Source organism: Cottoperca gobio, chromosome 24, assembly GCF_900634415.1.
Source record: "Cottoperca gobio chromosome 24, fCotGob3.1, whole genome shotgun sequence".
Taxonomy (NCBI): Eukaryota; Metazoa; Chordata; class Actinopteri; order Perciformes; family Bovichtidae; genus Cottoperca; species Cottoperca gobio.
The window spans coordinates 206,827-227,102 of NC_041378.1; the positions used below are offsets into that span (position 1 = coordinate 206,827).

The 20,276-nt window shown below is 40.6% G+C and overlaps 2 protein-coding genes across 2 annotated transcripts; both read right to left on the minus strand.

Moving 5' to 3' along the window:
• Nucleotides 1-1,060: 1,060 nt before the first annotated feature.
• On the minus strand, nt 1,061-19,931 carry LOC115003862 (peroxisomal targeting signal 2 receptor-like). The gene is made up of 7 exons (XM_029425808.1): nt 19,915-19,931; nt 3,197-3,315; nt 2,018-2,075; nt 1,722-1,872; nt 1,560-1,637; nt 1,365-1,473; nt 1,061-1,086 (listed from the first exon to the last, which is right to left on the minus strand). The coding sequence occupies exons 2-7, from the start codon at nt 3,303-3,305 to the stop codon at nt 1,061-1,063; spliced, it is 531 nt and encodes a 176-aa protein (XP_029281668.1). The 5' UTR covers nt 3,306-3,315; nt 19,915-19,931.
• On the minus strand, nt 5,157-7,639 carry LOC115028793 (uncharacterized). The gene is made up of 3 exons (XM_029462625.1): nt 7,415-7,639; nt 6,509-6,790; nt 5,157-6,115 (listed from the first exon to the last, which is right to left on the minus strand). Exons 1-3 carry the CDS (start codon nt 7,542-7,544, stop codon nt 5,427-5,429), a joined length of 1,101 nt encoding a protein of 366 aa, XP_029318485.1. The 5' UTR covers nt 7,545-7,639; the 3' UTR covers nt 5,157-5,426.
• Nucleotides 19,932-20,276: the final 345 nt, after the last annotated feature.

The window sequence follows — 20,276 nt, forward strand, 5'->3', positions numbered from 1 at the left end:
AGGAGAAGAGAAGGAGGACGAGGACGACGAGGACGAGGGGGAGGACGAGGAGGAGGACGAAGAGGAGGAGGAGGAGGACAAGGAGGAGGAGGAGGAGGAGGAGGAGGAGGAGGAGGAGGAGGAGGAGAAGGGGGGGAGGAGGAGGAGGAGGAGGAGGAGGAGGAGGAGGAGGAGGAGGAGGAGGAGGAGGAGGAGGAGGAGGAGGAGGAGGAGGAGGAGGAGGAGGAGGAGGAGGAGGAGGAGGACGAGGGGAGGAGGAGGAGGTGGAGGAGGAGAAGAAGGAGGAGGAGGAGGACGAGGACGAGGAGGAGGAGGAGGAGGAGGAGGAGGAGGAGGAGAAGGAGAAGGAGGAGGAGGAGGAGAAGGAGGAGGAGGAGGAGGAAGAGGAGAAGGAGTAGGAGGAGGAAGGGAGGAAAAAGGAGGAGGAGGAGGAGGAGGAGGAGGAGCACAAGGAGGAGGAGGAAGAGGAGGACATAGAGGAGGAGAAGGAGGAGGAGGAAGAGGAGGAGGAGAGGAGGACGAGGAGGAGGACGAGAGAAGGAAGAGAGGAGGAGGACGAGGAGACGAGGAGGAGGAGGAGGAGGAGGAGGAGGAGGAGGAGGACGAGGACGAGGAGAGGAGGAGGAGACGAGGAGAAGGAGGGGAGGAGGAGGGAGGAGGAGGAGGACGAGGAGGAGGACGAGGAGAATGAGAGAGGAGGACGAGAGGAGGACGGGATAGACGAGATAAGGAGTAGGAGGAAGGACGAGAGGAGGAGGACGAAGAACGAGGAGAAGGAGAAGGAGGAGGACGAGTAATATTAGATAGACTATGATATTCATATTACTATTATATATTATACGATATTATTATTATATATTATTATTACTATTATAATTATTATTACTATTATTATTACTATTATAATAATATATATTATTATTACTACTTATTATATTATTATCACATTTATAAAGTATAAAAACAAACTGAGCTGCAGACTGTGGATGTGGAAGATGAAGATGAAGATGAAGATGACACTTTATCTACAGAATGAGTAACTCACAGATTCAAGACTTCATCAAAAAGCAGGTTTTCTTCGTGAGTCTGAAGGAACACGAGACGCAGAGACACAACAACGCAGCCGCAGCGCCACCTTGTGACCGCGTTACAAAACACACGCCACCGACAGACGAGTCAAACGTGATGAAGATCATTAAACTGATGTTTTAGTGCATCCTCTTCACAAAGTTTATCATCCATGATTATTATGTGGTGACTGAAGTTTATCATCACATTGTGAGATTAAAGTTATGACATATTATATTTTCATGTTTCCTTCACTAAAAGAATCTCTCCAGCTTGTGTTGTGTGCGCAGACTCACCCGAGGCTGAAGCAAAGCATCCTGGGATGTGAGGCGACCAAATGGTGCTGTAGATGACCCCTTCATGACCCCTGAGCGTGGTCAACGACTGGCTGAGAGCGGGGTCCCACTGGAGGGACGGAAGAGACACAACAATAAAAACACAGACAGAAAAGAAGTGACAACAGTACACAAATACAAAAGTACAAAACTCACCACTTTAGCGGTTTGATCCCAGGAGCCGGAGACGATGAGGTTCTCTCCTCTGGTCTGACTCCAGTCTACAGAATACACCTACACACACACACACACACACACACACGTCCTTACAGAGCCCACACACTCGTGTACTTCAGTGAGTTTGTTTGAGCGTCTGACCTCTTGTGTGTGTTCTTTGGCCACTCTGAGCGGAGCGTTGTGATTGGCTGTGTCCCACAGCTGCAGGCTACCGTCCCCGCCGCCGGCGACCAAGACGTGCTCGTTGGCTTCGCTCCACGATACGTCGAACAGACCGTCACCCCACTGCCAGCTGACACACACACACACACACACACACACACAGTAACTACCGCTAACACTAAACTAAAGTGATGAAGTGGTTAAGTGTAAAACTTAAAGTGCGTAAAGGTCAAAGATCAAACTTCAAACTAAATTATAAAAAGAAGGAACTTTACCTTCTGACTAAAGAGACTCCCGTCTCCGTCTCCTCCAGGACCAGCAGGGAGCCACGACCTGCAAACACTCAGTGAGTTCAACTCGCAGCAGACAAAGTGTTTCAGCTGGTTGTCACAAAGTCTCCGACATGTTCCCTCGTCCGGTGGTGGAGGGCGCCGTCACCCCACATGGAGGTCACATGTTAATGTGATTCTACTCAGCAGAATATCCAGATTCAATAAGTTCCAACCTTAATTAATCTGCTCTCAAACCTTAGATCTCTCCTCTCATTATTATAATGATGTTTACAGTACATGCAGGAAGCAAGCTTCTCATGAATATGATATAATCACTGATTGTTGGCTGTTCGAAGATCATTGGTGAGAGAAAATAAGCTTTTCTCTATCGAAGTTATCTCGAAATCTCATGAGAATTCCCAACTTTTCTGCATTTCATATCAACATTCTGAGCGCATCAACCAAATAATCATGCACGAGGAAAACCAGCGTTTTGAGCGAGTAGCTGACGTAAGTGTAAAAGTCATCAGGCTTTTATTTTAATGATCATTTCATGTGTTCAGCTTCTCATTTACATTCATGTCGTAAATATTCATCAGGCTGCCACGAAGAGCGGACAAACACAAGGTGAGACAAATCTAAATAAAGTCAGAGGTTTTGATAAACAGATTGAATATTGGATACACGTCTCTGATATTATCATTTTATTATTATTATTATTAGAAAATTAGAAATTATCCAATAATTATTCTAGAAGGTTTTGAGTCTGTTGTTAGTATTTAAATATAAAATAATAAATAATTAGGTTAAAAATAATTTTAAATACAAGAAAAAAAAGTGGCTTTTTATGTTTATTTATTTATTATTTATTTATGTTTATTTCAAATATATGTTGTTATTTATTATTATTTATTTATGTTTATTTAAAACATTTGTTATTTATTATTATTATTATTATTATTATTTATGTTTATTTTAAATATTTGTTGTTATTTATTATTATTATTATTTATGTTTATTTAAAATATTTGTTGTTATTTACTATTATTATTATTTAAAATATTTTTTGTTATTTATTTATTTATTTATTAATTTTAAGGATTATTTAAAATGAATTAAGCCTTTAAATGACTCTCGAGAGAACACGCAGATTTGAAAGGTTGTAAGTGCAACCACGCTGACCTGCGATGCCGTAGTGCTGTGAGGCGGCGCAGGCCACTCTGTTGGGGATGAACGGAGACACTTCCACAGCGTAGCCGTGACGGGCCGGACAGCGAAACACCTTCATCATCAGCAGCTTCCTGCTGATAGAAATGTGGAGTTCAGGGTTCATCGGGAGACTAAAGGTTTGCAGGCTAAATGTTTGGTGTAAATGTTACAGTTAGTTTTTAGGGTATTTGGTTAGTGTTTGTAAATGTTACTGTATGATACACACGTTCTCAAATCCAGACAGTAAGTAATATTAGTAAACATATGTTCTAAATACTATCTGCTTAGTGTCTGGACCCCTGTTCTCATCTCCATTATGTCTTATTGTACTTGTATTTTACTGTTTTGTGAAGAAACTAAAACTGAACTAAATTTAAGATTCAGATTATTAATGCAAAAATAAAAATAAACTAATAATGTATTACTACAGATTAAGCTACTTAAAGTATTTAAAATCAGGCCCAACTTCACTAGCTGCAACATTAAAGTGATGAACACATGCATCAATAATTATAATACAATATTATTATTATTAATATTAATATTATTATTATTATTAAGAGTATTATTATTAATATTATTATTATTATTAAGAGTATTATTATTAAGAGTATTGTTATTATTAAGAGTATTATTATTAATATTATTATTATTAAGAGTATTATTATTAATATTATTGTTATTATTATTAAGAGTATTATTATTAATATTATTATTATTATTATTAAGAGTATTATTATTAAGAGTATTATTATTATTAATATTATTATTATGAGTATTATTATTAAGAGTATTGTTATTATTATTATTAATATTATTATTAAGAGTATTATTATAAGAGTATTGTTATTATTATTATTATTAATATTCATATTATTATTATTATTAAGAGTATTCTGAAATGGGCCATTCTGCTAAATGAGTACTTTTACTTGTAGCAGAGTATTTCTACACTGTAGTATTACTACTTTAACTGAAGTACAAGATCAGAATACTTCTTCCCGCACTGTTTAAATGAGTTTAACAATACACGTATAGCTCTTTGTGATATTTTACATCTCTAATGCTACAGCATTGTAAAAGTAAATGCATAATGTAGAAAATGACCCAATATCACATTAAAAACTAACGTTAATAACGTTGTCCCGGTACTTACAGATGAAAGAGAACAGCTGTCAGACTTTACTGTCGCTTAGAAACTTTAAAACCACCGGAAACGCGTTTATAAATCCTTAAATATGACGAATATTCAGTGTTTCCAGCAGCTTCGGTTGACACCAGCGCGTTGACAACTTCACAACCACTTCCGTGTTTTGATCAGCTGACCCAAAGACCCGGATGGAAGTCGTTTTAGTTGTAATACCGTCGATGCGCCTGTAGGGGGCAGTGCTCCTTCAAAATAAAATCAGCACACTCACATTCATTATGTGAATAATTAGTAAATATGTGTAAAAATAAATGTTATCAACCAGAATTTCTTCCTGAATCATTACACTGTCTGTCACAATGAACATCATAGATTCTGTTTAATTAAAGAATGCATACAGGATTCCTTATTGCCACCCAGAATAATATTTAAGACACTACATCAGTTACTTAGGATTCATTTTGTTCATTTTTTAAGACTTTTGAAAGTTTGATTTAAGACATTTTTATATTAATTAATTCAATACCTTTTAAAGCATCCGCGGGAACTCTGGCATAGATCAGTGGTGGAGGAAGTGAAGATATTTTAAAACAAAAAAATGCAAAGAAATGAAGTGCAACATATGTGTTTGTTACTTAACAAAGTTATACTTCTTTTATATCGAAGGCAGTTTAAATTAATGTTTTTGTAGCTGCTCTGTACAACATGACACGTCACTCACAAACTCTTTAATATTATTGCAATTTGTTTATGAGAAATGAATAAATTTGTGCAGACCAGACATTATATATATAAATCCATATATTTCACAGTTTAATCTCAACAACAACCATGTTTCTGATCACGTGTTCTTTCTCTACACACAAAGGAACGTCGTGTTTACCGTCTTCACTTTGATAATTCATATATCAAAATATAAATTACAGTTACAAGGATTGTTTTATTAAAAACAGCACAAACGATACAATATCATAAAAATGGAAAAAAATGGGAATTATATTTTTCATAAAGTCCACAAATATGTGATCCGTTCAGTATTTATAAAAATGATTTGGGTCACTGGAAACTGGTAGCACCGAACTCTGCCTCGTGTAGAAACTGCTGCACCTTGGTTCTGACCCAGGACTGTTTCTCTGCAGGAAGTCTCCTCATGGCCGGAGCCAAGCTCAGTAAGAACAGCGTCACATCGTCTCTCTGCTCCAGCTCCCGCTCCCTCTGAGCCTCGCGGGCCTCCAGCCTCCTCAGGTACTCCTCCAGCAGAGCGTCGCTGCCGCTCTTCCTCTTGGCCCGGGTCGGCCTGGGAGACGCGGCGTCGCAATCCTCCTCGCCGTCAGTGAGCACCAACAGCTCCGCCACCTCGGCTTCCTGCTCCTCTGTTTTCAAGTGGCTGAGCCCGGAGGCGGCGCAGGACGGCTGCAGGGGACGCAGGTCGGGCTGTGGGACTCCCGGCGACGACCGCGCAGGAGGCATCAGCTGATCTGAGGGCTGCGAGGAAGAGTGCGAAGAAGCTAAGGACGCCGCTAGAGAGGTGACGGAGTGCATCATCATCTCAAACAGTTCCTTCATGTTGTCGTGCTGTTGCATCTGTGCACAGTCGTCTCTCGCAGCGCCGTCTGACGTCCCCTCCAGCTTCGCTTCTTTGAATCTGATGCCGTCTCTGTTGGCAGACGACGGCCGCTTCCTCTGAACGAACTCTGAGGAGGAGGAGGACGTTGTTGTCGTCGTCGCGTCTACGACGGAGATGTCTGCGGAGAAAACCGTCACATTTCATCCCACAGCAGGATTTAATATTCAACAGGCCCCGACACCGACACCTGAACTTTGTGTTCTCTAAGCTTCACACTTCTAGTTGTTGAGCTGCTCTCATGTTTGTCTCCGTTGAAACTTTAATTATTGAGTAATTTAATATCTTTATGTTTTATATATCTGCAGTGAATATCAACACTTCCCATGAAGCGTCAAAGAACTCCGATGATGCTTCTTGGGACTAAATGTTCACATGCAGGATCGAATAACTTGAGACAGAAGCATATTATCGTTACACAGAATCAACACGTGTCTAATCATCTAATAAACTCTGTTATTGGCCTCTTATGAAACGTGAGACGCATTCTCAGGGAACATCTTAAAGAACGAACCGTAATGCTCGTCGTCGTCGTCGTCGTCGCTGCGTGTTTCGGTCGTCGTACTGCAGCCCATCTCTGAGGCGTGGAACAGAGAGGGCTGCGGGTCCAGAGCCCAGCCGTTGGTGCCGGCAGCTCTGGCGTCGATAAAGGGGTTTAAAAACGACAGAATGGCCGAGTATCTCCACGGCCTGTAGTTAAAGAGCCCGATGCCGCTCTCACGCCGCTCTTTCTCCCGCTGCCGTTCCCTCCGGTGTTGGTCCCTCAGCGTCTTCCACTTCCTTCTGCACTCAGACTCTGACGAACACAAGAAGAAGAACAGATGTGGACATTACTACAGATGTTTCCTATCTCAAGTCTGGTAGCGCGCACACACACACACACACACACACACACACACACACACACACACACAGAGACACAGACCAAACCTCTTAAAACTCTGACTTGATTTTACGTGAGCTCGTCTTTTCATTCCATGCTTTTGCTTTATCTGTCAAAGCGCACTAAAAATATTAATATAAAGTCATTTTGCTGATAATACGTAGGTACTTATTCTGGCGTCAAACATGTAATGATGTAACTTCAAAGTCTGTAAACTGGCCAGCTGTTCTGGTACATTTCTAAACCTTATTTTTTATGAATCTTTACGTTTGTGAGCTATTTATAAGATTAAAGTATTCAGTAGGAACCAATGTGCTTTGGGCTGAGCGCCACAGACAGTCGGAACGTATTAAGAGACGCACCTCTATTGTTTTGATCTTTTTAAGAAGAGGTTTGTTGAACATTGTAAAAGTAAAGTGGTTTAATGAAGTCTCACCTCACAGCCACATGAAATCTGCTTCTTGTGGGTTAGTCGGTGAAATAAACAGTTTTCGCAGAGCAGCCGTTAACGTTAAGAAATTAAAAAAGAAAACTTACCGGGAACACCGACGATCTCTGACACCTGTCTCCACGACTCGGCTCTCATGTTCAGGTCCCTGTAGGTCAGAGAGTTGGTGTCGTAGAGGCTCGGGAAGCCGGAGACCGCCAGGATCAATTTGTGCTCCATTTTCTGTTTCAAACTTCTGTCGCTGCCCGGAGGAGAGGAGCGAGACGAGAGGAAAACAAAAGACCGTTTCCGTTTCCGGTGAAGCTCAGCGGCCGCCCCCGTGCGTCACATCTTCATTTGTAGAAGGAATTCAAATACAATTAAAGACTTGTTTGTCCTGCTCTATCATATATACATTTAAATAATACATTTAAATTACATTATTACAATCTTTTTTTTCTTCTACTTACTTGTAATTCTAATATTACCTATAAAAATATCTACATGATGTTACATTACACACTTTCCCCCAAACAAAACCACCATATGGAATATTAGAGACATTACTGTTTTGTCATTTTTTAAAATCTTTTAAAATTAGGTTGATAAACGAGCTGCTGTAACAAGCAGAGAATGTCCTTATTGGTATAATAGTCTAACGTCTGATCAAAAGTCATCAGCACTTCAGGGTAAATTGTATTTTTATTTTAAATGAATTTATTCATCTATTATTATTTTTTTAAATTATAATAATGTTTATGAGGTATTTTGTTTTTATTTATTGTATATATTTTTATTGCAGTGTGATGTTGGATTATTGTATAATTACATTGTGTTTACATTATATAAACATTATATTTTGTGTTGTCGGTGCTTTTTGTTCAGCTTTGTTGTCCTAGTTTTTAGCTCTTTTCATGGATTACTGGACGTGTCAGAGGCTTCTCACTCAAACAGACACGTACAAACCAGGAAGAGACTCACAATGAGCACAAAGAAACATTAACAGACTACAAAGAGACACAAAACAGCTGCAAAGGGACACAAAGAGACTCACAGCGACTGCAAAATCACTACAAAGAGATGCAAAACAAACACAGACAGAAATAACAACAAAAGACCACAAAGTGACACAAAACCACAGAGACTCAAAACAACAGCACAAAGAGGCTAAACGACCATCAAGTCTGCTTCTGTGTAAGAACATTCATTTGTGTGGTGTGTGGTGTGTGTGTTGTGTGTGTGTGTGTGTGTGTGTTCACATCACACAGAAATTAAACATTAAGCAAAAATTATTATGCTGTGATTTAGACAAGAAGTAAGAATTTCGACCTAAAAAGTATTTATACTTCTATCTCTTATTGATTTGTTAAGTAGATTAGAATAAATAATATATGATATATAATATATAATATGTAATAAATGATATAATTATAGAAATAAATAATATATAATATATGATATATAATAAATAATATATAATATCTGATATATAATAAATGAATATATAATATATGATTATATGAATATATGCTATCTACATACCTACTATATACTTATCTCATCACGCCTCTCTCTCTATGCTCTCTGCTCTGCTCCCTCTCTACCTCTATCATCGCTGCGCTTCCTCCTACAATCACTCGTTCCTATCTCCTCACATCCTATCTCCCTCCATTCCTCACTACTCTCTCCTCTCCTGCTCTCTTCCTCCCTCCTCCTCTCATATAATAAATAATATATCATATATAATAAAATATCATATATAATAAATAATATATGATATATAGTAATAATATATAATATAGATATAATAAATAATATCATATAATATATATAATATATGATAATAAAAATATAATGATATAAATAATAATATATCAATATAATATAATATATATCATATATAATAAATAATATATGATATATAGTAAATAATATATCATATATAATAAATGAGCACGTTATGTGCATCTTCTGCAGCGCTGTGCTGTTGTGCAGGAAGCAGATGCAGGAAGCAGCACCTGCAGCTGCAGCTGCAGAGATGCAGGAAGCAGCGACTGCAGCTGCAGAGATGCAGGAAGCAGCGGTTGCAGCTGCAGAGATGCAGACTTATAGATGTGTAGATAACAGATGAACAGGGCGGATGCAGGACTCCCGAGGATCCTGTAGGAGGCGACGTCGCTCCGAAGAGTTTTAAACTGTTAACTAAATATATCTCTAAACTTTCTTTATTAGATAAAACACATTTGTGAAGAACATTTCAGATTCCTTAACGCTAATGAAGTCAGATAAAATATGAAATAACAGTTATAAATATTTATAAGTTTCTGCTTCATGCTCGTTTTATACATTTGACGTAGAATAAACATTATTGTTATTTTAACAGCTGCTCCTCAAAAACTTCTGACCGGAAGTTTATTTTGTTATGTTTGTTTTACCTGCTGAAACTAACGGCGACACATTTGTTGACTTTAGTTAATGTAAGGTTATTTAAAGTAGTCGTACTCCAGCGCAGAACAACTGTCTATATGTCGGCAAATTACATCAAATCAGAAGGTTTGAAATATGTTTTTCTTTTCACTGAAATTCTCTTTAAGTTTAAAAACTTTGATGAATCAGAATAAATTATTTACCCAGAAACTAGTTTCTGTAGCAAAACGTCCATTTCATGCAGAACACAGGATCACGCAGCAGGTTGGGGAACTCCCTGTCAGCTTCCCAGACAGTTTACTCGCCTAAATAAAGCAGCGGGGGGGTCAGAGGTCACCAAGTCTAAAAATAGAGCCTCCAGAGGTCAGATATCTGAACTGTCTGCAGGAAATCCTCCAAACACACAAACCACAGATGTGGATGTTGGAGTTCTGACGTCACTTTGAGGTTCGTGAAGCGACGCAAGAAAGTCCAAGAGACAGCTGTCAATCAAGAACCCCCCCCCTCCCTCCATATGTGATGGAGCTGCTGCTTGCAGGTCGTCCAACACACTTGTGTGAAATGAGCCCGTCACCTTCGTGGCCTGAAACTTGAGGACGAAACCAAAACAGATTTCAGATAATCATCACGAGCCGGAGCTCATATCCTCCCCCAGTAGAGATGCATGCTGGGATACTTGTCTCCCCCAAATTCACACAAGTCAGCTCCCAACGCCAGGCGTGGAGAAGGACTGATACGTTCATGCTTCAGAGCAGTCAACCAGAAGAAGTCCTCACCCTGACACTTTCAGGCGGTCGTCCTCGTCGCCATGAGCGATGATTGTGAGTGAACTCTGTGCTGCTGCACGATGCACGACATCCATCTGAGTGTGTGTGTGTGTGTGTGTGTGTGTGTGTGTGTGTGTGTGTGTGTGTGTGTGTGTGACATCAAGAGATCAGCTGTTCTACAATCTCTCTCTTCCTTCTTCTTTGTTTGTATCACATTTCATCTTTCTCTGTTCTCTTGTTATGCAACAGTGTGTGTGTGTGTGTGTGTGTGTGTGTGTGTGTGTGTGTGTGTGTGTGTATGTGTGTGTGTGTGTGACAGAGTAAGTGAGCGCCGTGGGGTGTTGGCAGTGTCTTGGGAACGGGGTGATCAGGACGTGGGACCAACACACACATACACACACTCAGTCCCAGACAAGGCTGAGAAATGGGTCACTGTTGGCCAGAAGAGATACAATTACACACACACACACGCGCACACACACACACACACACATACACATACGCACACACATACACATACGCACACACATACGCACTCGCACACACACGCACGCGCGCACACACACACACACACATACGCACACACATACACACACACACACACATACACGCACGCACACACACACACAGTCATACACACACACACACACACACACACACACACACACACACACACACACTCAAAAATGCACAAAAATACCTTCTGTAATAAGTTTCAGAAAATAATTAGTTTTATGTTTATCCTGCGGCTGTTGTCAGGGCTGGTGGCGGCTCGGGTCGGCTCGGGCATGTGAGGTCATCGCTCGACTGTCTGCTCTGCGTCATCAGACGTCCCTCAGCGTGCACAGAGAGCGTGTTGAGCTGCTGTCGGCACGTTAATGAGAGATGAACGCACACATATCTTTAAACAGCAATGTGTGTCTGTGCACCTGTTTATTGTTACATTAGTGAAGACGCACACACACACACACACACACACACACACAGGTTGACATGTCGGCTGTAAATCGTCACCTACCACATTCTCAGCGTTCCTGACGTTCAGTACTGTTAATCTTTATGTGACGGTCATGTAGACACCTAACTGTATGTGTGTGTGTGTGTGTGTGTGTGTGTGTGTGTGTCACATGTGTGTCACATGTGTATCATGTGTTCCTGATTGTATGATCGCTTGCAGGCCTGCGTGCGGTGCGTGGATGAAACTGTGGTGGGCTTGTGTGTGTGTGTGTGTGTGTGTGTGTGTGTGTGTGTGTGTGTGTGTGTGTGTGTGTGTGTGTCGGCTTGTCTTTCATGTCCATTTTAATGTCTTTCATTATCTACGTTACTAACAGGATCACACACTCGCTCAATGCTCCACTATGATCCCGATAATGAATATAATATTCAGGATGCAGCTCTTCTGATGAAGACATGTGACATGTGACATGTGACATGTGACATGCTGATGTTGTTCAGGTGTTAGGAGCATTGTTCGACATGTGTTTGGACATCGCAGCGTCGACCTTTTCAAGAAGCTGGTCGTGAGTGTGGAAGTCGAACATGTCGGCTGGAGAAGAGAAGCCTGTTGCTCTTACTGCACGGCTGCATGTTCACAGTGTTTTTGAATAAGGGGCCTGAAAGCTGAATGTTGTGTGCGTGTAAACGTCACACAGCACATGAAGCGTCGCTTGCAGAGAATTTAAAGCTGCTCTGGACTCTGAGCCTGAGAATCTGACTTCAGGGACTGAATCCAAACAATCGCTGTCGTGCCGCTCGATGCCTGAGTCAACAAATCCAACACACACACACTCCGGCCTCCGTGCACCACTTCCTCTCTGCTTTCTGCTTCTCCAACATCCGAACGCTGCTCTCACTCGCAGCTCTCTTTCTTCTTCTTCTCTCTGATTAATCACCACTAAATCACCCGCAGTCACGAAGCCACTGGCGGCTTTTCATCCTCTGAGTCCTTCACTCTCTTCCTCCTTTTCTCCGACTTCCCTCCTTCTTCTGTGGTATTTCTGATGGTCCTCCTCCTCTCTCATTGTTCTAGAATAAACTGGAGGATTGCTCATTCACTGGCGCTGGACTTGTTTTCTTCCTAATTGTATTTATCCAGGGCAGGAACGCCCCCTCTGCACATTCATGCAGCTTCACACAGTCACACCTGGGAGCTTCACAGCACACACACACACACACACACACACACAGTCACACACACACACAGTCACACAGTCACACAGACACACAGTCACACACACACGCACACAGACACACAGTCACACAGACACACAGTCACACACAGTCATACAGTCACACAGACACACACAGTCACACACAGTCACACAGTCACACACACAGTCACACAGACACACACACAGTCACACAGTCACACACACAGTCACACAGACACACACACACAGACACACAGTCACACAGACACACAGTCACACACACACACGCACACAGACACACAGTCACACAGACACACAGTCACACACAGTCATACAGTCACACAGACACACACAGTCACACACAGTCACACAGTCACACACACAGTCACACAGACACACACACAGTCACACAGTCCACACACATTCACACAGTCACACACACAGTCACACAGTCACACAGACACACAGTCACACACAGTCACACACAGTCACACAGACACACAGTCACACACACAGTCACACAGACACACAGTCACACAGTCACACACACAGTCACACAGTCACACACACAGTCACACACAGTCACACAGACACACAGTCACACACACAGTCACACAGACACACACACAGTCACACAGTCCACACACATTCACACAGTCACACACACAGTCACACAGTCACACAGACACACAGTCACACACAGTCACACACAGTCACACAGACACACAGTCACACACACAGTCACACAGACACACAGTCACACAGTCACACACACAGTCACACAGTCACACACACAGTCACACACAGTCACACAGACACACAGTCACACACACAGTCACACAGTCACACAGTCACACACAGTCACACAGACACACAGTCACACAGTCACACACAGTCACACAGACACACAGTCACACAGTCACACACACAGTCACACAGTCACACAGTCACACACACAGTCACACAGACACACAGTCACACAGTCACACAGACACACAGTCACACACACAGTCACACAGTCACACAGTCACACACACAGTCACACAGTCACACACACAGTCACACAGACACACAGTCACACAGTAACACAGACACACAGACAAAAGTAGCAACTAAATCTACAATCTGCTGTTTAAAGCAACATTTAATGAAACGAGATCCCTCTTTGTCGAAACTCTTCTTGCAAACTGCACGAAGCGCACGCTGTACATCTGTGAACACACATATAACTTACTCATATACTCACAACAGTATTGGACACAATTACTTAAACTAAAGATGAACATAGTTACTGTAATGTATTGTAAACAAAATACAGTTCATTGCAACTCTTCCTCTACTTCTTTAAAACTGGCCTCCATTGTTACACTAACCTGAACATGTAGAGTTGAAGCTCTGATTTCTAAGTGATTTAAATGGTTAAAAGTGTTTTTTTCACAGGTGCATTCTGGGTACAGGTGATCGTAATTGTGTCTCCGCATTGTGAAAAGCATCCATGCACTTCAAAGGTTGCATTTGGACTGTAACAATATCTCTGATAAAACCAAACGCAGATCATATCTTTAGAAAAGTTTAACTGTTAAAGTGTTTTAGGTTGAGCGCAGCTGAAAGACTGTGTGTGTGTGTGTGTGTGTGTGTGTGTGTGTGTGTGTGTGTGTGTGTGTGCGTGTGTGTGTGTGTGTGTGTGTGTGTGTGTGTGTGATGGGTAGTGACAGGCGTAGGCTCTGCTACAATAAGAGCCTGTGTAGTTGCAGCAGGGGGCAGGAAGCACCAAGAGGGGCAGAAAGAGGGCAGAGTGGGGCATGAAGTCGGGTCAAACACCCTGGGACAGCAGGCCTGGGAAAACCATGGGAACAGAGGGGGGGGGAGGGGGAGGAGAAGACAGGACTGTGTAGAAATCCATGTGGATATCTTTCCCACAAACATCTGAACACACCATCAAAGTATAAAATAAAGTATGAATACTAAAATCAGTACTTATATTTGCAGCATGCACATATCCATCATTCTCTTCTTCTCTCTTCTTCTCTTTTCTTCTCTTTTCTACACTTTAAAGCATTTAAAACAAGTGAAACAAGAACTTCTGAGTTGTTGTTAAAGGAGTGATAATAAGGAGTCCATCAGATTCATCACTTCACCTCCAGGTAACATCACAGTATCATCTGCATAAGGCTGAATACAGTTTTACTAAGTATTTGATACACTTCTGCTTTGATTAAGAAATGAGGTTTCTCTTCAAGTAAAACATTTTAAACCTTATTTGCATGTTTGCTTTTAAGAACATATTGAATTCTTGCAACATTTCAGCCACTTTAACACTTTAAGGTTCGAGCTTGAACATCTGAATGTGTTGCCGCTGGGTTCCACTTTGTATATAACTTAAGTATTTTATATAACATGAGTAATCACGCTGACAAATCAGTGTTTTTCTGGGATGTCGTGCACGAAGCATGAACAACACTCGAGTAAACAGACGCCGCTGATCTGCGGTCACAGTTCGGTGGTGAATCGGGGAGGATAATCTTGTGTCAGCCTCCTCCGGCCGCTCGTGGAGATCAGGTCTGAGGGCGACTATCAGGACGTGATCTCAGATGACCGGTCCCACTGCTAGACTCCACTCAACAATGATCGCCTCTCAGCAGCAGCAAAGAATAACACTCTTTCACTGCAGAAACACACAATTATCCTTTTCTCTCTTCATCCACTCTCCTCCTTCCTTCCTTTCTTTCATCGGTCAAGATGTTAATTCACTTAAAGTACGACTTCACACACAAAGAAGTCCCCTTCTTTCTCCTGGTGAGTGTGGAACACTGGCGGAGCTCTTCTCGTGCTCTGTATTTATAGAAATGATGGGAAATAAAGAAACGGGACTTTTCTGCTGTTTGTGCTCAAAGGCACATTTTCTCCTCGATCTAAAGGCGACGTCTCTAATCGATTTCTTTCAGGTCGAACACAGACCAAACTGTTCTGCGTGAATCGCTTTCTTTCTTTCTTCACTTCAAGGACATTAGTTGTTCTTCACAAAAGTAAAGATGTGTCTTTGTTGAACTCCAAGAAGTGAAAAGTGTCGTCTCAGCTGCGAGTCAGAGAACTTATCTAACGTTCGATGACTGATTCCTAAAGATGGTGATTACACCATCTTTAGTTGAGCAACCGATTGGTTCGACATTTTAACGTCTGACGACCACGACGATCATATCACTCCGCAGAAAGAAGTCCGGTAATTGACCGACATCAGCTGTTAAAAAAACAAACAATTAGTTTTGCGTTACTCCATCAGACCGAGGAACATCTTATATATGTCCCGGGAGAAGATGAGAGATGTTAAAGACACAAAGAGAAGCAGGAATAAACACTGCAGGAGACGGGCTGAGATCAAAGAGTTAATATGGAAATATGATGATTGACTTGTTTAGTGAGGAGCCGTGTAATAACGTGCAGCGAGCATTAACCCTTATCTAATAACCTCTCCATCGATGAAGCTGAATCTTAAAGTCTGAAATATCTGAAGTATGTTTGAGGTGTCTGGTAGGAAAGCTCTGCTGCTCTGACCGCCTCAGCTGCAAACATTTATCTTAAAAGCATAAAATGTAAAAGATACGTGACGAGGGATCTGAGAGTCACAATGAAATATTATTGAAGCTGAGGGGACTTTCCCAGCAGCTCTGCTCTCAGACGACACACGCACACACACACACGCACACACACGCACACACACACGCACACACACACACCACACACACACCACACACACCACACACACACACGATCAGCTGATATCAAACTCCCCCAACTCTCCCAGCACTTTATCTTCATGTGTGTGTGTGTGTGTTGTGTGTGTGTGTGTGTGTGTCTGTATGTGTGTGTGTGTGTGTCATGGAGAGAGATGGGCGAGCAGATCTTTCCCACACCCACTTTCTCTCTTTAGAATGTGCCACAAATATCAACACACAACACACACACACACACACACACACACACACACACACACACACACACACACACACACACACACACACATACACAAAAACAAACACACTCGCAGGCTGCGGCCCCCCATCAGTGGAACGTGTGGGGTCAAGGGGCCACAATGAGCCGGGTCACGATCCTGAAGAGGAGAATGTCTGCAGGAGGCTGATCTGAGATCTGCACATTCTACTTTTACTCCTTTGGAAGCTTCAGCTCTCTCGTCACAGTTTCCTCCTTCCTGTCAGTGAAACATGTTTCTCCAGATGTTTGTGATGAAGTTTCCTTCATGAGAAGATTCTCCAACACACACACACGTCTCACTGTGAACAGCGACTCTCACACCTGCTGACGTGAGAGGTTACAGATCAGCAGATGTTTCTGACTCAGGACTCTGAAGAGCTGGAACTATAACGCATCATAAACATCATAAAAGATAACTTTTATCTTTTTATTTTCACTTTGTTTAAAGCAGGTAACTTATATTCACATTATAATGCAACTAACAGTGATTAAGTTATGATGCATTAAAGACATGAGCGTTATAGAAGGTGCTGCTGAATGTGTGTGTGTGTGTGTGTGTGTGTGTGTGTGGTGTGTGTGTGTGTGTGTGTGTGTGTGGTTGATGACAGGTATGCTCTGTAATCTGGACACTTCACAGATTCCTGAGGGTTCGTTCCATCTGAGCGGAGCGTTGTGATTGGCTGTGTCCCACAGCTGCAGGCTCCGTCCCCTCCTCGCCGCCGGCGACCAGACGTGCTCGTTGGCTTCGCTCCACGACGTCAACAACCGTCACCCCCCCCACTCCAGCGGACCACACACACACACACACACACACACACACAGTACTACCCGCTAAAACACTAAACTAACGTGATGAAGTGTTAAGTGTAAAACTTAAAGTGCGTAAAGGCAAAGCATCACACTCAAACTAAATTTATAAAAGAAGGAACTTACCTTCTGACTAAAGATCTGCTCCCGTCTCCGTCTCCTCCAGGACCAGCAGGAGCCACGCCTGCAAACCACTCAGTGAGTTCAACTCGCAGCAGACCAAGTGTTTTCAGCGTGTTGTCCAAAGTCTCCGACTGTTTTCCCTTCGTCCGGTGGTGAGGGCGCCGTCACCCCCCATCGGAGAGTCACATGTTAAGTGTATTCTACTCAGCAAATATCCAGATTCAATAAGTTCCCAACCTTAATTATCTGCTCTCAAACCTTAGATCTTCCTCCTCTCTATATTATAATGATGTTACAGTACTCAGAACAAGCTTCTCATGAATATGATATATCACTGATTGTTGTCGTTTCGAAGTCATTGCGTGGAGAAAAATAATAGCTTTTCCTATGCGAAAGTGTATCTCTTAAATCTTAGAATTCCCAACTTTTCTGCATTTCATATCAACCTTCTTTCAGTCGCATCAACCAATAATCATGCACGAGGAAAACCAGCGTTTTTGAGCGAGTATCTGACAGTAATGTAAAAGTCATCAGGCTTTTATTTTTAATGATCATTTCATGTGTTCAGCTTCTCATTTACCTTCATTCGTAATATTCAATCCAGGCTCCACGAGAGCGGGACAACACAGGTGTAGCAAATCTAAATAAAGTCAAGGTTTTGATAAACGATTGAATATTGGATACCGTCCTCTGTATTATCAATCAGTTTATTATATTATTATTGAAAATTAGAAATTATCCAATAATTATTCCTAGAGGTTTTGACGTCTGGTTGTTAGTATTTTAATATAAAATAATAAATAATTAGTTAAAATAATTTTAAATACAAGAAAAAAAAGTTGCTTTTTAGATTTAATTTTTATTTATTATTTATTCATGTTTATTTCAACATATATGTTGTTATTTATTATTATATTTATTTATGTTTATTTAAAACATTTGTATTTATTATTATTAATTATTATATTATTTATGTTATTTTAAATATTTGTTGTTTATTTATTATATTAGTCTTATGTTTATTTTTAAACAGTATTGTTGTTATTTACTATTATTTCTTATTTAAAATACTATTTTTGTTATTTATTTACTTTATTTATAATTTAAGATTATTTAAATGAATTAAGCCTTTAAATGAACTCTCGATGAACACGCAGATTTGAAAGGTTGTAAGGCACCACGCGACCTGTGATGGCCGTATGCTGTGAGGCGGCGCAGGCCACTCTGTTGGGTAAACGTGAGACACTTCCCAGCTAGCCGTGACGGGCCAGGCACCGCGAAACACCTTCATCATCACAGCTTCCTCTGTATAGAAATGTGGAAGTCTCAGGGTTCATCCGGAGAGCTAAATGTTTGCAGGCTAAATTTTGGTGTCAAATGTTACCAGTTAGTTTTTAGGTATTTGGGTTATTGTTTGTAAATGTTATATGTATGATACACAACGTTCTCAAATCCCGACGTAGTAATATTGAGTAAACATATGTTCTAAATCTATCTGCTAGTCTTCTGGCCCCTGTTCTCATCTCCATTATGTCTTATTGTACTTGTATTTTACTTGTTTGTGAAGAAACTAAAACTGAACTAAATTTAGATTCAGATTATTAATGCAAAAATAAAATAAACTAATCATGTATTACTTACAGATTAGCTACTTAAAGTATTTTAAAAATCAGCCGCACACTTCACTAGCTGCAACATTAAAGTGATGAACAGCATGCATCAAATTATAAGACATATTATTATTTTAATATTAATATTTTTATTATTATTAAGAGTATTAGTATTAATATTATTTTAAAGTATTATTATTAAGTATTTGTTATTATTAAGAGTAATTATTATTAATATTATTATATTATTCAGTTTAATTTTCTTTATTGTTATTATTAGGTATTATTATTTGAATACTTTTATTATTCGAGTATTCATTACAGAGTATTGTTATTATTATTCTTATATAATCTTCATATTATTATTACTTATTCGCATATTCTTACTTAACTGATATTCTTCCTCTTCTATATTATTAGTAGCTTGTTATGTTTTATTACTTATTATTAATCATTTCATTTATTAAAGAGTATTCTGAACATGGGCCATTCTGCTAAATAGTACTTTTTTACTGTAGTCAGAGTATTTCTACACTGTGTAATTACTACTTAACTGAATGTACAAGATCAAATACTTCTTCCCGCACTGTTTACATGAGTTTAACAATACCGGTTGCAGGGTTGCTCTTTGTGATATTTACATCTCTAATGCTACACAATTGTAAAGTAAAATGCTAATGTAGAAAATGACCCATATCACATTAAAAACTAACGTGAATAACTGTCCGGTACGTACAGATGAAAGAGAACAGCTGTCAGACTGTTACTGTGTACTTGAAAACTTTAAACCACCGGAACGCGAAATTTTAAATCCTTAAATTGACGAATATTCAGTGTTTCCAGCAGCTTCGGTTGGACAACCACGCGTTGACATCTTCACAACCACTTTCCGTGTTTTTGATCGCTGACCCAAGACCCGGATGGAACGTTTTAGTTGTAATACGTCGTCGCCTTGTAGGGGGCAGTGCTCCTTTCAAATAAAATCAGCACACTCACATTCATTATGTGAAATAATTAGTAAATAGTGTAAAAATAACTGTTGATCAACCAAATTTCTATCCTGTAATCATTACACTGTCCTGTCCAATGAACATCATA